Source organism: Phlebotomus argentipes, unplaced genomic scaffold, assembly GCF_947086385.1.
Source record: "Phlebotomus argentipes unplaced genomic scaffold, Phlebotomus argentipes genome assembly contig_3, whole genome shotgun sequence".
NCBI classification, from domain to species: Eukaryota; Metazoa; Arthropoda; class Insecta; order Diptera; family Psychodidae; genus Phlebotomus; species Phlebotomus argentipes.
Genome location: NW_026776154.1, coordinates 17406 through 36913, shown reverse-complemented (window position 1 = coordinate 36913; position 19508 = coordinate 17406). Strand labels below are relative to the sequence as shown.

The 19508-nt window shown below is 43.5% G+C and overlaps 1 protein-coding gene across 1 annotated transcript; it reads left to right on the top strand.

Moving 5' to 3' along the window:
* The first annotated feature begins 5044 nt into the window (after positions 1–5044).
* On the top strand, positions 5045–10069 carry LOC132262558 (uncharacterized). The gene has a single exon (XM_059761857.1). The coding sequence runs from the start codon at positions 5045–5047 to the stop codon at positions 10067–10069; it is 5025 nt and encodes a 1674-aa protein (XP_059617840.1).
* Positions 10070–19508: the final 9439 nt, after the last annotated feature.

Sequence of the window (19508 nt, the reverse complement as noted above, 5' to 3'; positions counted from 1 at the left end):
AAACACTTGATTGCACTTAACACTTAACCTACTTTAATTCACTAACTTATTCTATCACATGACTTTAACAACATAGAAAACTGGCTCCAGCCTATATTAAATTATTTCTCCGGCTCTTGCCGTAAGAGATGAACGATGGTCTCTTGACCATGGGGAAGCCAATTGCGAAGCTCGATTACTGCATCGTCCAAAAATGGGTTATTATGCACGGCCAAAAAGGCTGATTCCTTGAGCAGCGCGATAAGACAACTGAAACTAATTGTCGCCCGCGTCTCAATATATTGCAAATTTGTTTACGCTTCTCCTGAGGGAAGAAGTGTAAACGGCGGGAGTGGGAGAACTCTCCGCCCTTACTACTAGATCAGCAAAACTGATCACAGCGTGGGTCGTCCCCGCTGTTCAAGTTAGCCTAAAATTAATTATGATGGGAATTATAAGATGGGAATTATTGATACAAAATTAACACAAATAAACCCTGTTCATTTCTCATGAACATCCTGCCCGGGGACCGCGCTGGAAGATGGCTGCGATGCTCTTGCCTCTAGTAGCCTGTTGAATCTTTCAGCTAAGTCCTCATCGTTCTTCTGGTCCCTGATCTGCTTCACGCGTTGTCGTCTCCAAGTGACACCTGCCAGGAAAGCTCCTATCAGGATGACCGTTCCTAGGATCGTTGCTGTAGGGGTTGGGTGGATCTTCCAAGATCGCTTCTGTCCGGAGCTCCTGCTCCTGGCTTCCACGTAATCTCCAGTGATCGGTTGGAGTGTACCTTCAAACTCCAGCAGGGTGACGTTGCAGGGCTTCCTCGGGAACCTGCTTGATATTTCATCAATCACGCATGTCGGTTGCTCCTTCAGACTGTGTACCGCATGTGGCATATATAAATACGCTTGCTGCAACGTCTGAGTGCATCCCTCATGGTGAAGGGTGAAGTATCTCCGGCTGTTGTAGTCGACAGTCGACGTCTCCGTTCCTGGGTCAGGTACAAAAAATGTTCCCTTCTACAGCCGTGCTGGAATGGGATTTACGTGCAGAAACTGGCAGCTGCTCTTCTCCAGTATCCGGAGACTGCCGTGCACGTGGATGTTCTCATTCTTCAGAATGAGCTCGACGATTGTCGTCGGAACCGTGAGTATCTGATAACCCGTACCAATCTTTGCTAACGCTCTTCTTGTGATCCCCGCCAAAGTCTTGCGTGAGGAAAAGTCTAAAAGACTCACTCTTCCCGTTTCTGCTCTCGAGAGTCGCTCCCAACCTTCGTCGAGTTCTTCCGAGTGATCGCTAGCGGCGGTGTACATAAGCCGTACCTCCAATCTTACGCGGTTGTGGTCTGATGCTGCGTTCCAACGCTGTAGGTCCGCTGTCAGTTGAACCATTTCATTAATCTTCTCAGTGTACTGCGATGGCTTGCTGTTCACTTGATCAACGCTTTGGTCCACCTTGGCGCATAGAAGCATGTTATACTGATTCGCCGATGTGTCCTGCCTACACATTGGCTACATCAAGTCGGCTACATCATTGTAAGCCTCGTCGTTGACTCCTAAACCTTCGACATAGAGCCCAGTCTGTGGCTCGAATGTACTGTAATTATGAGTCCAGGCTGCGCCAAACGTCAGTAGCGTCAGAAGTAGGAACAATAGGACTGATTTCCATGGAACACGGAAACATCTCGAAGTGCGAATTGTCCTGCTGTTGCTTTCAGTTTGGTGTTTCCCAGCCGCCTCCTCGTTGGTCGCCTGATCAACTGGATGTTTCACAATCTTGATGATGGGGCGCGTTTTCGATCCGTCCTCTGTCTTGAGTTCCACTACTCGGTTTACTCCATCGTCTTCAGGATGCCGCTGTTGTGGCTGATCTCTTGACCAACCTTTTCCTAGAGACCGGTGTAACCTTGTAACCTTTTTCCACTTCCAGGTGGGCTCTTCCTCCACCACCTCCTCCTCGGGCGGGGCCATCAATTGCTTTCCGATGAGGAAATCTCCCGGCATCAGGGCCGCAAGATCGGCTGAATCACCAACTGCTGGTGAGAGGGACATCGAGTTCAGCGTCGCCTCGATCCTTTTCAAGACGGTCACGAACTCCTTTTCGCATCCATGCTGTTCCTTGACGGGCTTAATCTCCTGATCTAAGTCCCCTGTGTCATTAATTTCTCCGTTGTTGTAGCCACCATGCTGATGACGTGAATTTCTTTTGGCTTATGCGCACCCATGAGCATCCAGCCTAGTTCAGTGTTCTGAGCGCTGATGTCTTCAGCTTTCTTGATCCCCTCCTTGAGAATCGCTGCATATATCCGTGAGCCCAGATGTTCCGGTTGAAACATGCAGTAAATGAATGTTAGATTTAAGTCCGAAATTGAGACACTATTTTTTACTATTTCTAACATTCTCAGGCCAAGCAAATTTAGTTTAAGTAATAGGTATACATCTTAGATTAGATTAGATTAGAAATGGGGGTGGTACAAGAAATTCTTGCTCCACGGCATCCAGGCCATCTGACGGGCCCTTTATGCATCCCCAGGAAAATTTCCCATTTAAGGGCCAAGATCCAAAGCTAACCAGTCATCCAGTTACCTTTCAGACGGTACAGCTTTGGCCTGTGACTTTCATTGATATCTTATTTTTATTTATGTCGTCCCTCTCCCCCGGTTATCCTCTGATTTTTTCCCACTCAGAGGGCAAGGCTTTCAACAAGTGAGCCAGTCAAATTCACAGACTAGCAGAGCTTGGCCTTGGGCGTGTTTGCAGACGATATCGCCTATTTACAAGCGACACCAGTCTGGTAGTGTGCCCATCTATAAGTAAGGACAGATGCGAAATACACTTCCACAGAAGTTTCTACTTCAGTTGGAACATTTAACAGCAACCTTAAATTGGGCTGGAATTTTATATTTGCCATTGAAAGGCTTAATATTTTTCGCATCTGTTGTGTTCGATCATTTGCAAGTGATGGGGATCGAACACACGACCGTGATGTCCTCAGTCTGGCTCTCTACCGACTGCACCACGGCCGCCCAGGTATACATCTTAATCGCCAGGTTTAGGTAAAAAAGGTTTCAAATTTCAGCTAGATTAGAAAATAATAGTACCATTTCTAACCCCTTGCACGGCGGTGTAAAATATGCCATTTCCACCGCGAAAACCCGAATATATTTCAGCACACTAGATACTAACCACAACAAGGATCAAGTCCTGACTGAATCCTTGTTGATAAGATAAGATAAATGGGAGAAAAATCAAATAATCTAATCTCCATATAAAGTCATATGAGTCACACACTCGATGACCCACATTCAGAAAAATGCAGCGGGTGCATTTCTCGCCACCACTTTTCGTCACTTCTTTTGTCACTTTGAATTTGTCGATATTACAATTTGTCGCCGAATTAATTAAGTAGGGATAAGAATTTTGTGTATAAAAGACGGTGTAATGCATTGAATAAATCAGACTTCGCATGGAAATCCAGCAGCTTTCAATAAGTAAGCTTCCCTTCCATTAATATTTGCGATTTCTCAGGACCACTTAGCCTTGTCCGCAGCACCTCCAGTGCTTCTTTCAGCGGCTAAGTCTCTGGCTAATATCAGCGGCACTCTTGCCATTCATATTAGCGGCCAGAGTCGGCTCTTTCCCTGCCTCTACCAGCGGCTCCTCTTCAAGGAGCTCCAGTAAAAGCGGCAGTAGAGAAAGAAGTATTTTCTGAGGCTAAACCTTAGCCCAGTGCAAATCGGAGGCACCACCGGTGGTCGCCACTCACCAGGGAGCATTCTTGCTTAAGCCCGGTGGCATTAAATTGCCGTTGACCGAAGGCATTTTAGTCCATACAGGACGCGCCTTGCACTGTTGCAGAAGATACTTTGTTCTCTAGAGGGAGCAAGGGGACCTCTTGAAGAAATCGAGAGGCGACTTTCCTCCAGCAAAGTAATTCTCTAAAAAAGCCGATAGAGAATCTTTACATGGTCCTTCGAGCCATCGTAACTTTACATGGTCCTTCGAGTCATCGTAACATATCATAAACTCACTATCGATCAATTACAGTGAGCAACATCAGCGACATTTCATCGCAAGGAACCCCATCCAGGGCTGTCACTCCAGACGTTCAGCCTCCCGAGAGTGGTCATCAGAAGGAAGACCACCGTAATCCACGCACCAGACAGGAGCGTCCCAAAGTGAAAGAATATTTCACGGAGAAGCACCCCGCTTCACATCCCACCGAGAAGCACCCCGCTTCACATTCAGCCAAGAAGCGCCCCGCTTCAACTCCCAAGCACACCGCTTTGAAATCCATCGAGAAGCAACCCGCTTCACTCTCCAAGGATTTACGCCCCAAGGAGAAACATCGTAGTGAGGAACGCCCTAAGCTATCATCTGAGGAAACTCAACGGCTTGTCAAGCAGTGGCTGCTAGAGAACTCTTGTCGTGTGGATCAACCGGCACACCCCAAGATTCCACGCAAGAAAATCACCCTAGACGATTATCGTCGAAGGAACGGCACCATTGCACCCCGAGAGATCGTACTCACGCCCAAGCCGCCAGCTCCATTCCGCATCCCGAAGCTTGATAAGGCGAATCATCCTCCGCTGCTGCAGATTTCACCCCTGGAAATTGAAGAAGACGTCAAGAAAACGGACAAATTGGAACCCCCCAAATCAGTCCCAAAGCATCGCCAAACCATCGCGCCTCCGAAGCGTCTTCTGACCAGGAAATCTCAGCTTCCCAAGCCGCAGAGATACGAGCCGTTCCTCGCTGAGCGTCCAGTCCTCGAGCAGCGACACATCGTTCCTGTGCAACAGCCATCCAGGGCCATCGATCACGGACGGTCCATCACGATCACTGTTCCTGGTGACACATCCCTCCATCAAATCCGCAATCTGCTACCACTTGGAGTTCCCAGAGTAGAGCAGAGGAAGGGCAGGAAAAGGGGCGGACGACAGGTCAGGCTGCGTCAGCTCAAAGCAGTCATTCGAAAACTGTCCAAAAAGCAGCCTGTATTCGCTTGAAAAAACAAATAAATACACTTTCTGCTTGCCACATAATCACTGCACTTTTCCACCATGAATATTGATGACGCAGTATCTCGCCAAGTTGATCTTCTCTCTATGCTCAAAGAGATTCGTGACAGATTCACAAAAGAGGGCCCCACTCGTCGTGCCAAGAAAGGCATCTCTTATCATCAGGATCAATTCGACAAACTCTTGACAATCTGGAAAGAATTCGACCAAAATGACTCTCAGCTTCGTCAATCAGCTGATGAGAATCATGAATACTTCACTTCGTTCACATATGATCTTGGAAAAGACTCATATAAAAAAATGAAATCATTCATTGAAAAAGCCATGACAACGGACTTTCAAGCAAAGCCCAATCCAGAGCCCAAACCTCTCGACATTCCCGCGGGAGACTCACACAATGAAAACAATGATGGTAATCCGATACCACCTAATGACAATGGGCAGCGACTTCGCCAAATGCTCGATGCACTTTCATCCACTGATCAAATCACTGATCAAGAGGACTGGATTCGTCCCAATTCTCTTCCAAAATTGCCTCCTGTAAAGCTACACAAGTTTTCGGGCAAAAATGAAGAATGGCAAGCCTTTATCGAGCTCTTTATGAGTGTCATCCACGGCAACCCATATATCAGCAAAGTGCAAAAACTCCACTATTTGATTACTTATTTAGACGGACAACCAAAGCAACTCCTCGCGCATTTTTCTCTCACTGACGCTAATTACGATAGCGCTCTCCAAATCCTCAATGCGCGTTACAACAATCAAAGACAGATGGTCACCAACTATATGAACGCAATTGTTTATCACAAAAAACTCAACGTTGGATCCGCGGACGACGTGATCCATCTCCACGATGCTATTAACTCCAGTTTAGCCGGATTAAAGAATCTTGGCTATGACATCTCCACTTGGGACCCCATCCTCGTCACTGTCGCCATTCAAAAGTTTGACCTAGACTCAAACAAGGCCTTCGAGGAAAACATATCCGATATAACAGCTGTTCCAACCATTCCAGAGCTCCTCAAGTTTCTCATGAAGAGATATAGAGTTCTACTTACCAGTCCCAAGGATGGCCATCAATCTAAAGACAAGAAAAAGTCTTTCCATATCACTTCTGCTAAAGACAACTGCTCAAAATGTGGCAGAAATCATCCACTGATCAAATGTTTTGAGTTCAAGAAACTCAGTCCCTATGACCGGACACAGTTTGCAAAAGATCAGAACTTATGTCTCAACTGCCTATACCACGACAAAAAAGACCAATGCAAGAGCAAGAAGACTTGTTTTACTTGCAACAAAAAGCATCATACACTGCTACACTTCGAAAACAAGAAGTTTGCTGCACAATCTCAAGCTACAAAGGCTCAAGTTGAAGACGCCTCCGAGACAGTAGCCATGTACAGCAAATCCGCCTCCGTCATTTTACCCACTGCCCAACTCAAAATTCAAGCCCGTGACGGTGGTTGGCACCTCATGCGTGCTCTCCTGGACACCGGCTCAGGCGAGACATTCATCTCAGAGAGTGCTGCACAAATTCTGAGGCTTCCTAAAAGGAAGCTCATGATCAATATCAAAGGCATCGGAGAAGTCAATGCAGGGACTTGCAAGGCTGCAATTGACATAATTATCTCTCCACGCATGGCTTCAGACCAAAAGTGGAACACCACTGCACTAGTTCTTCCAAAACTATCCTCATTTTTGCCAGCAAATCCCATAAGCTCCAGTTTCGATCTTCATAGAATTGAGAAACTCACATTGGCCGACCCAAAGTTTAATGTTCCAGGCCATATAGACCTCATTCTCGGCACTGAAATCTACTCTCAAATCATCAGAACTGATTTGAAACGTGACCCAAGCGGCTTGGTAGCTCAAGAAACAGGCCTTGGGTGGATAATCCTGGGCAATACACTCAATCCGGGACAACACCGAGAAGTCATCAGCATGATCTCACTCGCAGATCTTGATAAATCGCTCAGAGCTTACTGGGAAATGGACACTGGAGACGGAGCCACAATCGAAGAATATACCGAATGTGAGGAGCACTTCGAGTGCACTCATCTTAGAGGCAGTGATGGACAATATCAGGTCCGCCTTCCATTTAAAAATATAGAAAATGCCCAGCTTGGAGAATCCAGGAACCAAGCACTCGCACGTTTCCTCTCAATGGAGAAGAAATTTGCCGCAAATGCAGACCTAAAGAAGTCCTATTCCAAGTTCATGACAGAGTATCTGGAACTTGGACACATGACAGCGGTTCCCAATTACACCGGTCCCCCCGAAAAGGTGTACTTCCTACCACATCATGCTGTCTTCAAGGCTGACAGTACAACCACAAAAACACGAGTTGTCTTCGATGGATCAGCCAAAACCAACTCAGGACTATCTCTCAACAACCTCCTCCACACAGGACCAAAGCTCCAACAGGATCTACCGAACATCCTAACAAGATGGAGAAAATACGCCTATGTCTATACGGCAGATATTGAAAAAATGTTCCGCCAAATCTTTCTTCATCCTGAAGATCGTGATTATCATCGTATTCTCTACAGAGATAATCCACGTCAATGCATCCAAGAATTCCAACTCAACACAGTCACTTATGGGAGTGGACCAGCCACTTACCTTTCGGTAAGGGTACTGCATCAACTCGCAGCAGATGAGGAACATCGTTTTCCAAGGGCTTCCAAAATCCTAAGGCAAGACTTCTATGTCGATGATTTGCTAACAGGTACCCACTCACTGCAAGATGCCAAAGCGCTATATCATGAAATCATTGAGCTGCTTAAACTTGGCAAAATGAACTTGCTGAAATGGACTAGCAATTGTCCAGAGCTCATGGCTGCAATTCCTGATCATCTCCGAGAAAAGGGATCAATACTTCTCAAAGAAGAAGACACGATCAAGGAGCTTGGCGTCTACTGGTGTCCACTAAAGGACATATTTCAATTCAAAATCAACCTGAACAAGAAGGAGGTCCTAACAAAACGAAGCATTGTCTCCGAAACAGCCTCAATCTTTGACCCAATAGGCTGGCTTGCACCTGTGATACTTCGTGCAAAACTCATCATACAACTTATCTGGAAGGAAGAAATTGACTGGGACTTTAAACCCTCCGACACCGTCATTAGGATGTGGCGAGATTTCCGGGCCGACATCAAGAATATCGAAACCATCCAAATACCTCGCTGGACAAACTATACCCCAGAAGCGAGGGTTGAAATTCACGACTTTGCAGATGCATCAACAAAGGCTAGTGCCGCTTGCGTCTACATGAGAACCACGGTTAACAACAAAACCACTGTCTTCCTACTCACAGCCAGAACTAAAGTAGCTCCAGTGAAGGGACACATAACACTCCCAAGAATGGAGCTCTCCGCCGCAGTACTTCTCGCCAACCTAATGAAAACCACCCTTCAAAGCCTTGAGATAAGACCAGATGCAATCCATGCATGGACAGACAGCATGATTACTCTTGCTTTGATCAAAAGAGATCCTTCTACATGGAACACATATGTAGCCAACAGAGTAGCTAAAATTCACAAGGCAATTCCGAGAGACATCTGGGGTCATGTTGAAACCGAAGAGAATCCAGCTGACATAGCCTCACGAGGTACCACTGCAGCGCTGCTAGCTTCCCATAAGCGCTGGTGGGGCGGCCCAACCTGGCTACGCCATCCCCAACACATGTGGCCTTCAATCAGGAACAAGCACCTCAAAGACTTTGATGACGCGCTTTTAGAAGGTACCGGCTGTCTTTTTACACTGAACGTAATGAACTCCACCGCAACAGTAATGGCAGCCTTAGAGTCAGTCCCAAAGCCACCTCAGCCAACAGAAACTTTCCTGAATAAGTTTTCTTCCTTCAGGAGACTTGTCCTGGTCATTGCGACGCTACTCAGATTTGCTGATAATTCGCGCAAATCTCCAGAAAAAAGGGTCAAAGGTAGCCCTACTGCCACAGAAATCCAGAAGGCAAAGCTAAGAGTCTTTGGAATGATTCAAGCAACATTCTTATCAGAAGAACTCAAGGCGCTCCAAACCAATAAGCCACTGCCAAACAAGAGCAAAATCAAGGATCTTAATCCATACCTTGAAGATGGGCTTATCAGAGTTGGAGGAAGAATCCAAAACTCTCACCTTCCGGATCATGCCAAGCATCCGATACTTCTTCCAAAATGTCATACTACGGAAACACTCATCAGAGAAGTCCACGAGAAAGAGATGCTTCATGCAGGAGCTCAACTCACCTTGAATCAACTACGCACCAAATATTGGGTAGTCCAAGGACTCAGATACGTCAAAGGTGTCATCAGAAAGTGCGTCAAATGCATAAGATGTAAGCAAGGCACTGCAAACCAGATGATGGGCAACCTTCCAGCCTCACGAGTGACTCCAGCGCCTCCATTCTCAAAAACCGGGGTCGACTACGCAGGCCCAATCATCACACGGAGGAATAAAGGCCGAGGAAATGCAAATGAAAAATGCTACATCGCAATTTTCGTCTGCCTAGTTACCAAGGCAATACACATCGAAGCCGTCAGTGATCTGAGTACTGAAGCCTTTCTTGCTGCACTACGTAGGTTTATCAGCAGGAGAGGAAAGCCATGTCTGGTAATGAGTGACAATGGGACCAACTTTGTGGGTGCCAAACGCGCACTAGACAAAGAAACAACCGAAGCCATAAAGAAAGCAACCAAGGTGGCTGCTGCCCAGCTTGCCCAGCAAGAAATTGAATGGAAATTCATTCCACCTGGCACACCACATTTTGGGGGACTCTGGGAGGCAGCAGTAAAGTCTGTCAAACATCATCTTACCAGAGTAATCGGCCTCACCAAACTCACATTCGAAGAGTTAACCACCTTCCTCTCCCAAGCCGAGGCATGCGTGAATTCACGTCCCATTGCACCTCTATCGAACGATCCCAATGATCTACAAGCGCTCACACCTGGTCACTTCCTAATTGGAAGGCCTCTCACTGCGCCACCTCAAGCTGACCAATCAGATACCAATCCTACTAATAGATGGAGATTGATCCAGAAGATGTACCACCAACTCTGGAAAAGATAGTCACACGAATACCTAACCACCTTGCAGCAAAGGACCAAGTGGCGTGATCCTAAGGAATCTCCAAAGGTAGATGAGCTTGTTCTCCTCAGAGAAGACAACCAACCATCGCTCAAATGGCCTCTAGCCAGAGTGACCGGCCTTCATCCTGGAGCAGATGGACTAGTTCGAGTAGTTACCATTACGCTCAAAGGCAACAAAACAAAGCAAGCTCCAGTCCATAAGCTGGTCCAACTTCCAACACACAACAGTGAAGACATCGCAGCTCCACATTCATCACCGTCAACTGATGTCGCCATCACCAAGAATCCGGAAGCACCAAAACCTCCTTCTGGAGTTTCTCCAAGGCGACCTGTCACACGGTCAATGGCAAAAAATGTTTTGCTCACTGCTCTTCATCTCATGTGCCTGTTCTCAATGACCTTTGGATCAAACTACACAATTACGAAACCCGAACCTGGACTTTACATAGAAAAGTTGGGTAGCGTACAACTCACCAGAGGCACATTACGATTGGACCTTTCATTCTCAAAGGATTCCTTTAAACAAGATCAGAAAGACATTGTTTCAGTCTTCTTTAAGACAAAGTCTTTATGTGCCGAATCAAGTAATCACGACAAGAGATCACAATGCTGTTAAGTAACTAAAACACTGAGATCTTATAATCACGCAGAACTTTATTGGTTGAAGGTATTGACGAGACTGACTATACAATTTGGGGGAATGACAATATATGGGGACTTAATTGCTAAATGGGCATTATCAAATATTGGACTATGGATTGGGGTTTTATGCTGAATATTCTTATTCTATAATTGTGTCACAACACTCCTCCATCCTTAGGGAAAGTGCGAAGCACGGTAATAGACTTATTCCTAATTTGTGACACAATTTTACATTAGTTCTTGAAGTTAATTAATGAATCTATGCTTGGATATAATAGTAATTATGAAAATAAATGGATATAAGATATAGTTTATTTCTCTGATATATTAGATTGTTATTTGTTCTTCTATATTTATTTTATTTATTTTTCCTTCACCTTTACAATATAGTGTGGATTATTTCTAAGTAAAGTATTTATATCTAAAATTATTCGTGGTCGTCTAATTTATTTGCAAGATCTATAAAATATGTTCTCTAGTTATGTTGTGCTCGTGTTCTCTCTCTCTCTCTCTCTCTTTCTGTGTCATAATCGGGTTTTATATTTCCTAAATTCAGCGAACTATAATTCGTCGATGATTTTCTACTATGGCGGGTTCTATTTTCACTTCTTCTACTTCGTCTTGAACTACGGGTATTGTCGCTGATTCTATGGCTAATGGGGGAGAGATAGTTGGTCGAAATTTCGCTATGTATGGTCTAACGATTCTCCTTTGTGTAATGGGGCGTTTTTTAAGATATCTGAAGATAATTGTTCCGAAAACTACTAGTCCTACTATAGATAGTATACCGGTAATGTTAGTGGCAACATAATGCATTATTCCTGGGGTTGATGGAATTTCTGGGGTTGATGGAAAAAATTGTGCTTCTTTGAGTAATGTTTGAATGTTTTTGTCATAAATGTTGGATGTTATCGTAAGTGGGTGGATGGTTGGGGAATCGGAGGGTTTAAAGTGAATGAATTTGATCTTGGCGTAATCTTGAATGTCTTCGATGGGGTTCACTATTTTTGATGAATTTGTTTGAATCGTGGAAAAAATATGGATTCCTTTGTCGTTCAAGCGACATCCGCTTCTGAGTCGGATAATTCCTCTCTGTGATAATTCTATGTCTTCTGTATTCTTGGTACTTTCGCAGTGTAATTGTACTGTTCTGTTTTCTGACAAAATATAAAGGAAAGTATCATCTCTTGTCTGTAACCAAGCGTTAATTTCGAACGGGGTTGGTACTACATTGCACATGTCGGGTTTGGATTTTATAATAGAAAATTCGCATGAGTTTACGGAAGCTGTACGTAAAATATGCATAGAGCAAATGGGGATCTTTCGAATTGTCGTGCATTTTTCGTATTGTTGCATATTAAATAATGCGTAAGAATCGCGCTTTTCGTCTACTGCTATGTAGGGATGTGCAATATTGGTAATGAATGTTACGTTGTCTTTGGTGTGTGCTAAGGGAATAATGTGATAAAGTCGATATTCGGGATTTCTACATAAAGGTATTTTAATAAAGGCTGTAATCTTTTCCAGTGAGCCAGTAATGAAGATTTTGGCCACGGAATATAGTTCTGAAATTTGCAATGAAGGTAAAGATGATGAACTCGGGAGTTTTGGTGATAGGTGCTGAATCTCGTAATTGAATTCTTCAGGTCCTAATAAAAGGGGATGACATCTGCCTCCCATCGCGGAATGTATGATTGTAAGAAGTTGGTCAAGATCGTGTTGAGTTTTCTCTATGTCTAAATGTATAAGTTCTTCGAGGTCTCTTAGTACTTCTGCGTAGTGCGTGTACTCTTGCTCAACTTTCCACTTATTCACGAAGGTGATCAATTCAACTATTTTGTTTTGATTCTCGTTGACTTTTGATAATGTGGAGTTTAAAATTGAAGTGTGGGCTTGCATTAATGCTTTCATGGATGTATTTTCGTCGTGAATTATTGAAATCTTGAGATCTATTTCTTTTAAATCTGCTTGAGTGGCAGTTCCGAACAAAAATTTAGAGGTATCACCTACAATATCAAACCATCCTCTCTTCTGCCTATGAGTTTTCTTCGTTCCGATATTAGGGAGAAGTAGATGCTCTATGACTGATAAGGTTCTTTGACAGGATCTCGATTTCGATTTAATTTTCCCTAGTGATTCTCTACAATGTGCAAAATGTTGATGTAAGTCTTTTTTGATCGTAGTAATACACATTTTCTCTATCATTTTTATATTGTTCTCTATTGTCTGAATATTTTGCGTGAAGTTCGGAAGATTAAGCGTAGCGACAATCGTCCAATGAGCGTTGTTCAAACAGATGGGACCTAATTCCTGTACGTACGTGTTTTCGTCTTGGAGCGGAAGGATCGCATATTGCGCTGCACATGAAGCTCCAGGGATAAGACAAATGATGACCCAGATAAGGAGGGCTACATAAATCGAAGGGAGATTTTAGTTTTAATTTTCTATGTATAGCTTTAAAAGATTATTGTGATATATTTTCTCTCTATTGTTAATTTTGATCATTGTTGTTTCTGGGGAAATGATTTTCGTCACGACAAAAGGTCCTTTGCGACGTTCTAGCAACTTGGAACTTTCGCCGGGTTTCGGGAGAGTTTTGTTGATTATCAAAACTCGATCTCCAACTTTAAATTTTGACGGATTGATCTCCGCATCATAATGCGTCTTGCTCTTTTCTTTTCTATCTTTAATGAATTGGAGAGCAATTCTCTGAGACTGTATCAACTTTCGCCGTAAATCAGTTACGTAGTCATCATATGTTACTACAGGTTCGTCGGGGGAATTAATAAAGGACGTAATGTCTAATTTTTCGCCAAATATTAGCTCGTGTGGGGAAAAATTATGGGCTTGATGTTTCGACGAGTTGTGGGCAGCAACGGCTTTTGGGATCCATGAGTCCCAGTCGTCTTTTCCGTTCTGTGTATAAATTCGCAGATATTCTCCCAGCGTTCGGTGAGAGCGCTCAACTCCACCTGACGTCTGTGGATGAAATGGGGAGGCTTGGTTCTTCGTTATTTTGAGGAGTCTACAAACTTGTTTAAAAACTGCCGCAATAAAACAACCTCCTTGGTCACTACAGACTTGAATTGGGGATCCGAAAATGCAAATGAAACGGTCAACAAATGCTTCTGCCACAGTTATCGCGGTTTGGTCTGGGATAGCAACAGCTACTAAGTATTTTGAAAGTTCATCGTAGGCCGTGAGGATATATTTGTTGCCTTTTATGGTCTCTTTCAGAGGGCCAACAATATCCATGGTTATCCTATAGAAAGGGTACGGCGGCGTAGGAGTTACTTTCATGGGCATACGAGTGTTTCGGGAAATTTTATTTCTTTGACAAGCATCGCAACGGCTTATGTATTTCGCAATAATACGGCGCATGTTTTTGCAAACAAACTTCTCTTTAAAGCGTGCGTGTGTCGTGGTAATTCCTCGATGACCATAAATTGGGTTTTCATGAAATTCTCTAATTTTAGCAACGATTTCTTCAGGGTCAATGAGTCGTTTGACTTGATTAAAGTAAATAAGAATGCGGATCTGCGTATCCTTGAACAAATAGTTGATCATTCGTTTTACAAGGAAATACTCCAGTTGAGGGATATCGATATTTGGCTTTATCATCTTTATATCGCTAACGTTCTGTTCTTGGCAGTAGTTCTTTAATTTTGATAGAATTCGAAACAAAGAGGGATATGTTATTTCAGAGATTTTAGCCATTTTTCCGAAGACATAACGTGTGTTTCCGGTGTCTTCAACACGCATTTCAAAAGGGTCTATCTCATCAATAACACATCTGATTACATTCCTCTCGATATTTGGAAAATCAATAACCTCATTATCCTGACAGATAATCAGGAATTGAAGTCCATCACGATTGGCACCAAGAGATTCATCTTGAACCTCTGTGAGAAGCTGCGGAACGTCAATTTCTCTCTGCCTTACGAATTCTTCGTAATCGGAATTAAAATTATCTTGAGGCTTGCTGTCCTCTACTTTCTTTTCTAGTGCTTTTGTTTGTGATCTTGTGATCGCATATGTAGCATGATCATCGATCATCTTCTGAGTATTGTTCCTGATAGGCTTATGGAAAATGTCATGGAGTTTATCTAGAAGTTTCAGTTGAGCTTGTTCTGCTGGACGAAGGGGAATTCTTGAAAGAGAATCGGCATTTGTATTTAGCGAGCCTTTCTTGTGTTGAATTTTATAGGAATATTCTTCCAATTTGAGACGCCAACGTAAGATTCTGCTAGAAGGGTCTTTTATATTAAACATCCACTGAAGTGGTTTGTGGTCAGTGACTATAAAAAACTCCTTTCCTATCAAATAAACCCTAAAGTGTTTGCAAAAATAGTACACTGCTAAGGCCTCTTTTTCTATCGTGGAATAGTTCTTTTGAGCCTTATTCAATGTCTTGCTCGCGTATGCAATCACTTTATCATCCTGAGACAAGACGGCTCCTATCGCATAATCGCTTGCATCCGTCGTCAGGGTGAAGATTTTGGAGAAATCTGGGTATGCTAGGATAGGTTCAGTGGTCAATTTTTGTTTAAGGGTGTCAAAGGCATGTTGACACACAATGGACCATGAGAAAGTTTCACCTTGTTTCGTGAGTTTATTTAGAGGGTATGCTATTTCAGCGAAGTTTGGAATGAATCTTTGGTAAAAGTTGGCTAATCCCATGAAAGATTTCATCTCAGTTCTGTTTGTGGGAATAGGGAAATTCACAACAGCTGCGACTTTCTCTGGGTCTGTACAAAGACCGTCAGATGTGATTATGAATCCCAAGAATGATATTTTATTCTTAAAAAACTCGCATTTATTGGGAGAGAGTTGCAAATTATGCTCTTGTAGGCGTTGAAGGACTGCTTCCAGTTTCCGAAAATGCTCATCTAAAGTTTTGGAGTAGACGATAATGTCGTCTAAATACGCCATACAATGATCTTCTAAAAGATTTCCTAATACCCTGCGTATCATGCGAGAAAACGCAGCAGGTGCAGAACAGAGGCCCTGTGGAAGCCTTTGGAATTCAAAATGAGCGCCTAAAGCATTAAACGCAGTTTTGTGTTTGCTATCTTCTGAGATTCTCATCTGAAAGTATCCTGAGGCGAGATCCAGTGTGCTGAAGTAATGATTACCTCCTAAACAATCGAAGATGTCATCAATATTACTGATCGGATGCTGATCTTTTATTGTGACATCATTCAATTTACGATAGTCAATTACTATTCGCCAGCGTTTCTTTCCACTGGAATCAGCCTTTTTAGGGACAACCAGAAGAGGGGAATTGAAAGGGGAATAACTTGGGCGGATTATTCCACTCTCCAGCATCTCATTGATCTGCCGTTTAACTTCTTCGCGCTGATTGAAAGGTATTCTATAGGGTTTCTCATTAATTATATCCGCGTCGGGATAGGTCTGAATTTTGTATTCTTCCGTAAGAATATGCGTGAGCCGATCGCCATCCAAATGAAATGCTTTGCTGTATCTTTCACAAAGGGATCGGAATCTTCCGCGATATCCTGAATCGAGCTCCGCGTTAAATTTGGTTGATTTAAAAATAGTTGCTCCTCGAGGTGTTTCGGCGAGATGTTCATTCGAGTCTGAGAGTTCCATATTGTAAATATTAAAGCGTCTTAGCGGTTCAACTTCTACAACTTCAGAAGAATCGAAATGAATCTTTGCCTTCGAGGGACTCTCATTGATAATTGGGAGTCTAATTCTATTGTTGACGGGCTGAAGGATACATTCTGGGATGTAAATCTGCTTCGCCTCGTCCAACATTTTGTGCTTGCACAATAAAGGTTCATTGTACATGAGGGGCATTTGCACGAAAGTCTCGGAATTTCTACGTAAGCTTAATTTGGGAACTGCGATTGCGAAATGTGTAATATGTGTGTCAACTTTTTCCATGGTTGCGGAATCTCTGGAGGGGTCGCGAACTGCAGAGTTAGCAGTTTGATCAAGTCGTCGCGCCTTTTGCGAGTGCGCAAAATTATCATTATTGGGGCAGTTAGAATGCGGTGCATGCGAAGCAATGAATTTTGCTTTGTCAGAGAGTTCAATAGTACATTTGGGATTCGCGCCGTCCGTCGATTTATTTGGGTCAGATTGTTGTGCTTGCGTTTGCACGGCATTAGGCTGTGGTGAGTCGTTCACCTGTGGATTGAGATCTTCGAGATCTTCATCATCATCGACGGGGGGATCTCCAAAAGCTACTGACATATTGTGAGATTTAAGTAGCATGCATTTTTCTCTTATAAAGATTACTGCGTCCCATTCATATAAAAGATCGCGTCCTATGATTCCGGCAAATGGAAAATGATTATTGGGCATGACATGGAATTTCGCTTCAATAGGCAAGTCCTTGGACGATGTAAACCCTATCTTTGTGGTTACTGAACCGAGTGTTAGGAATCTACCTTGTGTAATTCCTCCTATCATGTGTCTTTCGGATGCTCGTACGAGAGTATCCTCATGCAATGCGTCAAGTTTGAGAAAAGACAATGATGATCCATTGTCTACAAGTATTGGGAGTTTACAATTTGGGTTTGTTGCTGTGTATAAGTATACGATATGAGGGTTGACAGGGTGAGCAACATAATTATTAGAATGTATTATTGGTTTCCGGTCATTGAGTGATCTTGCATTTGACTCAATGACCGGTTCTCGTTTTCCGACAACAAATGAGGGGTTGATTGCTCCACGGGGTACATGGTGGAGTTAAAATTTCCACCTCTGGGAATAAAAATTGTTGCCTCATTTCCTCCTTGGCGAGTAGCATTAAAGTTTGGTCGAGAATTATTGGGATTTTGCCTGGAATGGCTTGTATTTTGGGATCGATTCTGCGATGGAATCTGCGACTGATTTTGCGACTGATTGTATGATTGATTCTGCGACTGATTGTGCGATTGATTGCGTGACTGATTATGAAATTGAGACTGTGAATGAGTGTGATTCGGTGCTGTAGCCGACTGATTGCGCTGAGTAAAATTATTCACACTCTTACCAAATCGATTTCGCGATTGATCAAAATTATTCTGTCTCTGTGATTTCGTGAAAGATGCACCCGAATTCTCATTAGATCCGCTTTGATCAGCGTTCTGCCTAATCTCTTGAGTCTGGGGAGCATTAGTTTTTAATTGACTTTCAGCAAAAAGGATTGCTGATTGCAAATTGCTGAAATCACGAGCCAAGAGCAGAATTCGAGTATCAGAATGACGGATAGAATTCGCAAATGCGTTGATCGCCATCCGAGTGTTAGAGTCTTTTAAACCTGCTGGCAGAGAGCCATCTAATTGGGCCGCATATGCACCATTAAGTGTTTGCAGAGCATCTTGCACCCTCTGGCCATATGCTCTCAGAGATTCTTTGGGATAAATTGACATCCTCTGTAATGCCGTTATTGCGTCGGTTAGACAAACTTCAGGAGAGATCGCTGAGAGGAGAGCACTACGGAAATCTTGATAGGTAGCAAAACTTTGTCCACGAATATGCGTATGAACATCTGGGCTTAGCTTAATTAACAATAGTCTAATATATTCCGCATCTTTTGCAGGGGCTTGATCCGCGAAAAAGTCCTCATAGAGGCCATCACAAATGGATAGAAAATGCGAGACAATGTGTGGCTCACCAGTACATTTTGGGATGTCTCTGTAGATCTCGGTGAACGGGACTATCGGTTGATTCGCCATGTCTGCTGATGATTCCTCTCGATGATCTTGTTGCGATGAGGTGTCTGAAGCTGAAGATGGTGCTACTGATGTTCTGGTCGGTGGTGCTGGTGGAGCGTCTGGAGGTCTCTTAGAAGGCGTCTTCTTCTCTCCGTGTTGACTATTACTGACTGGAGATGCCTCGATGACAGTTGGTTCGTCGTATGAGAGCACTGACGAATCAGATGATGCACCAGATTCCGGAAGGTTTAAGATGTCTTTAATTATCGGCGACACTCCCAATGACAGTGGCGGTAGATTAGGAGGGAGTGGAAATCGTCCTGATGGTCCAGGTCTTGGTGTGATTGGTGTAGATGGTGTAAAATGATCTCCTTGAAGCTCAGGATTGTTGCAAAGAAGGCTTAATGATCCTTGCACAGGTGTTGAAGTTTCATGCGATGGTCGAGTGAGTCTCGGGTGATCTCGGTGTTTTACCACTTCTCTTGAAGATATCGCACTCTGTAGTCGATTGCTGTGTTGCTGTATCTTGCACAAGCTCAGGCTGCGACTTCATGCTATTCTTTTTCACAATCTCAGTTACGGGCTTTACGGTGTCTCTTAAATGCCAGCTTGTACGCCGGTTGGACATCAGAGACAACACTAGAGTTCTTTAAACTATTAAGCACTAATTATTGCACTTAAAAGGACACTTCTGACACCAGTGTTAAGTAACTAAAACACTGAGATCTTATAATCACGCAGAACTTTATTGGTTGAAGGTATTGACGAGACTGACTATACAATTTGGGGGAATGACAATATATGGGGACTTAATTGCTAAATGGGCATTATCAAATATTGGACTATGGATTGGGGTTTTATGCTGAATATTCTTATTCTATAATTGTGTCACAACAATGCCATATGCTGTCTCAACACATGGAACACGAAAGGCAGCTGCTCCTCAACTTGATTGATGATATAATTCAACTCAGTCAATCTCCACACACTCGTCAAAAACGCGGATTACTTGGTTTTGTTGTCAAATTAATCTTTGGCAGCAATGACGATGACCTATACACTCATCTTGAGTCACTTGGACACAACCATAACTCTCTTTTGCAAACA

What these genes read in the sequence shown, in the direction of transcription:
- LOC132262558 (XM_059761857.1), top strand. Translation starts at nt 5,045, where the DNA reads ATGAATATTGATGACGCAGTATCTCGCCAAGTTGATCTTCTCTCTATG.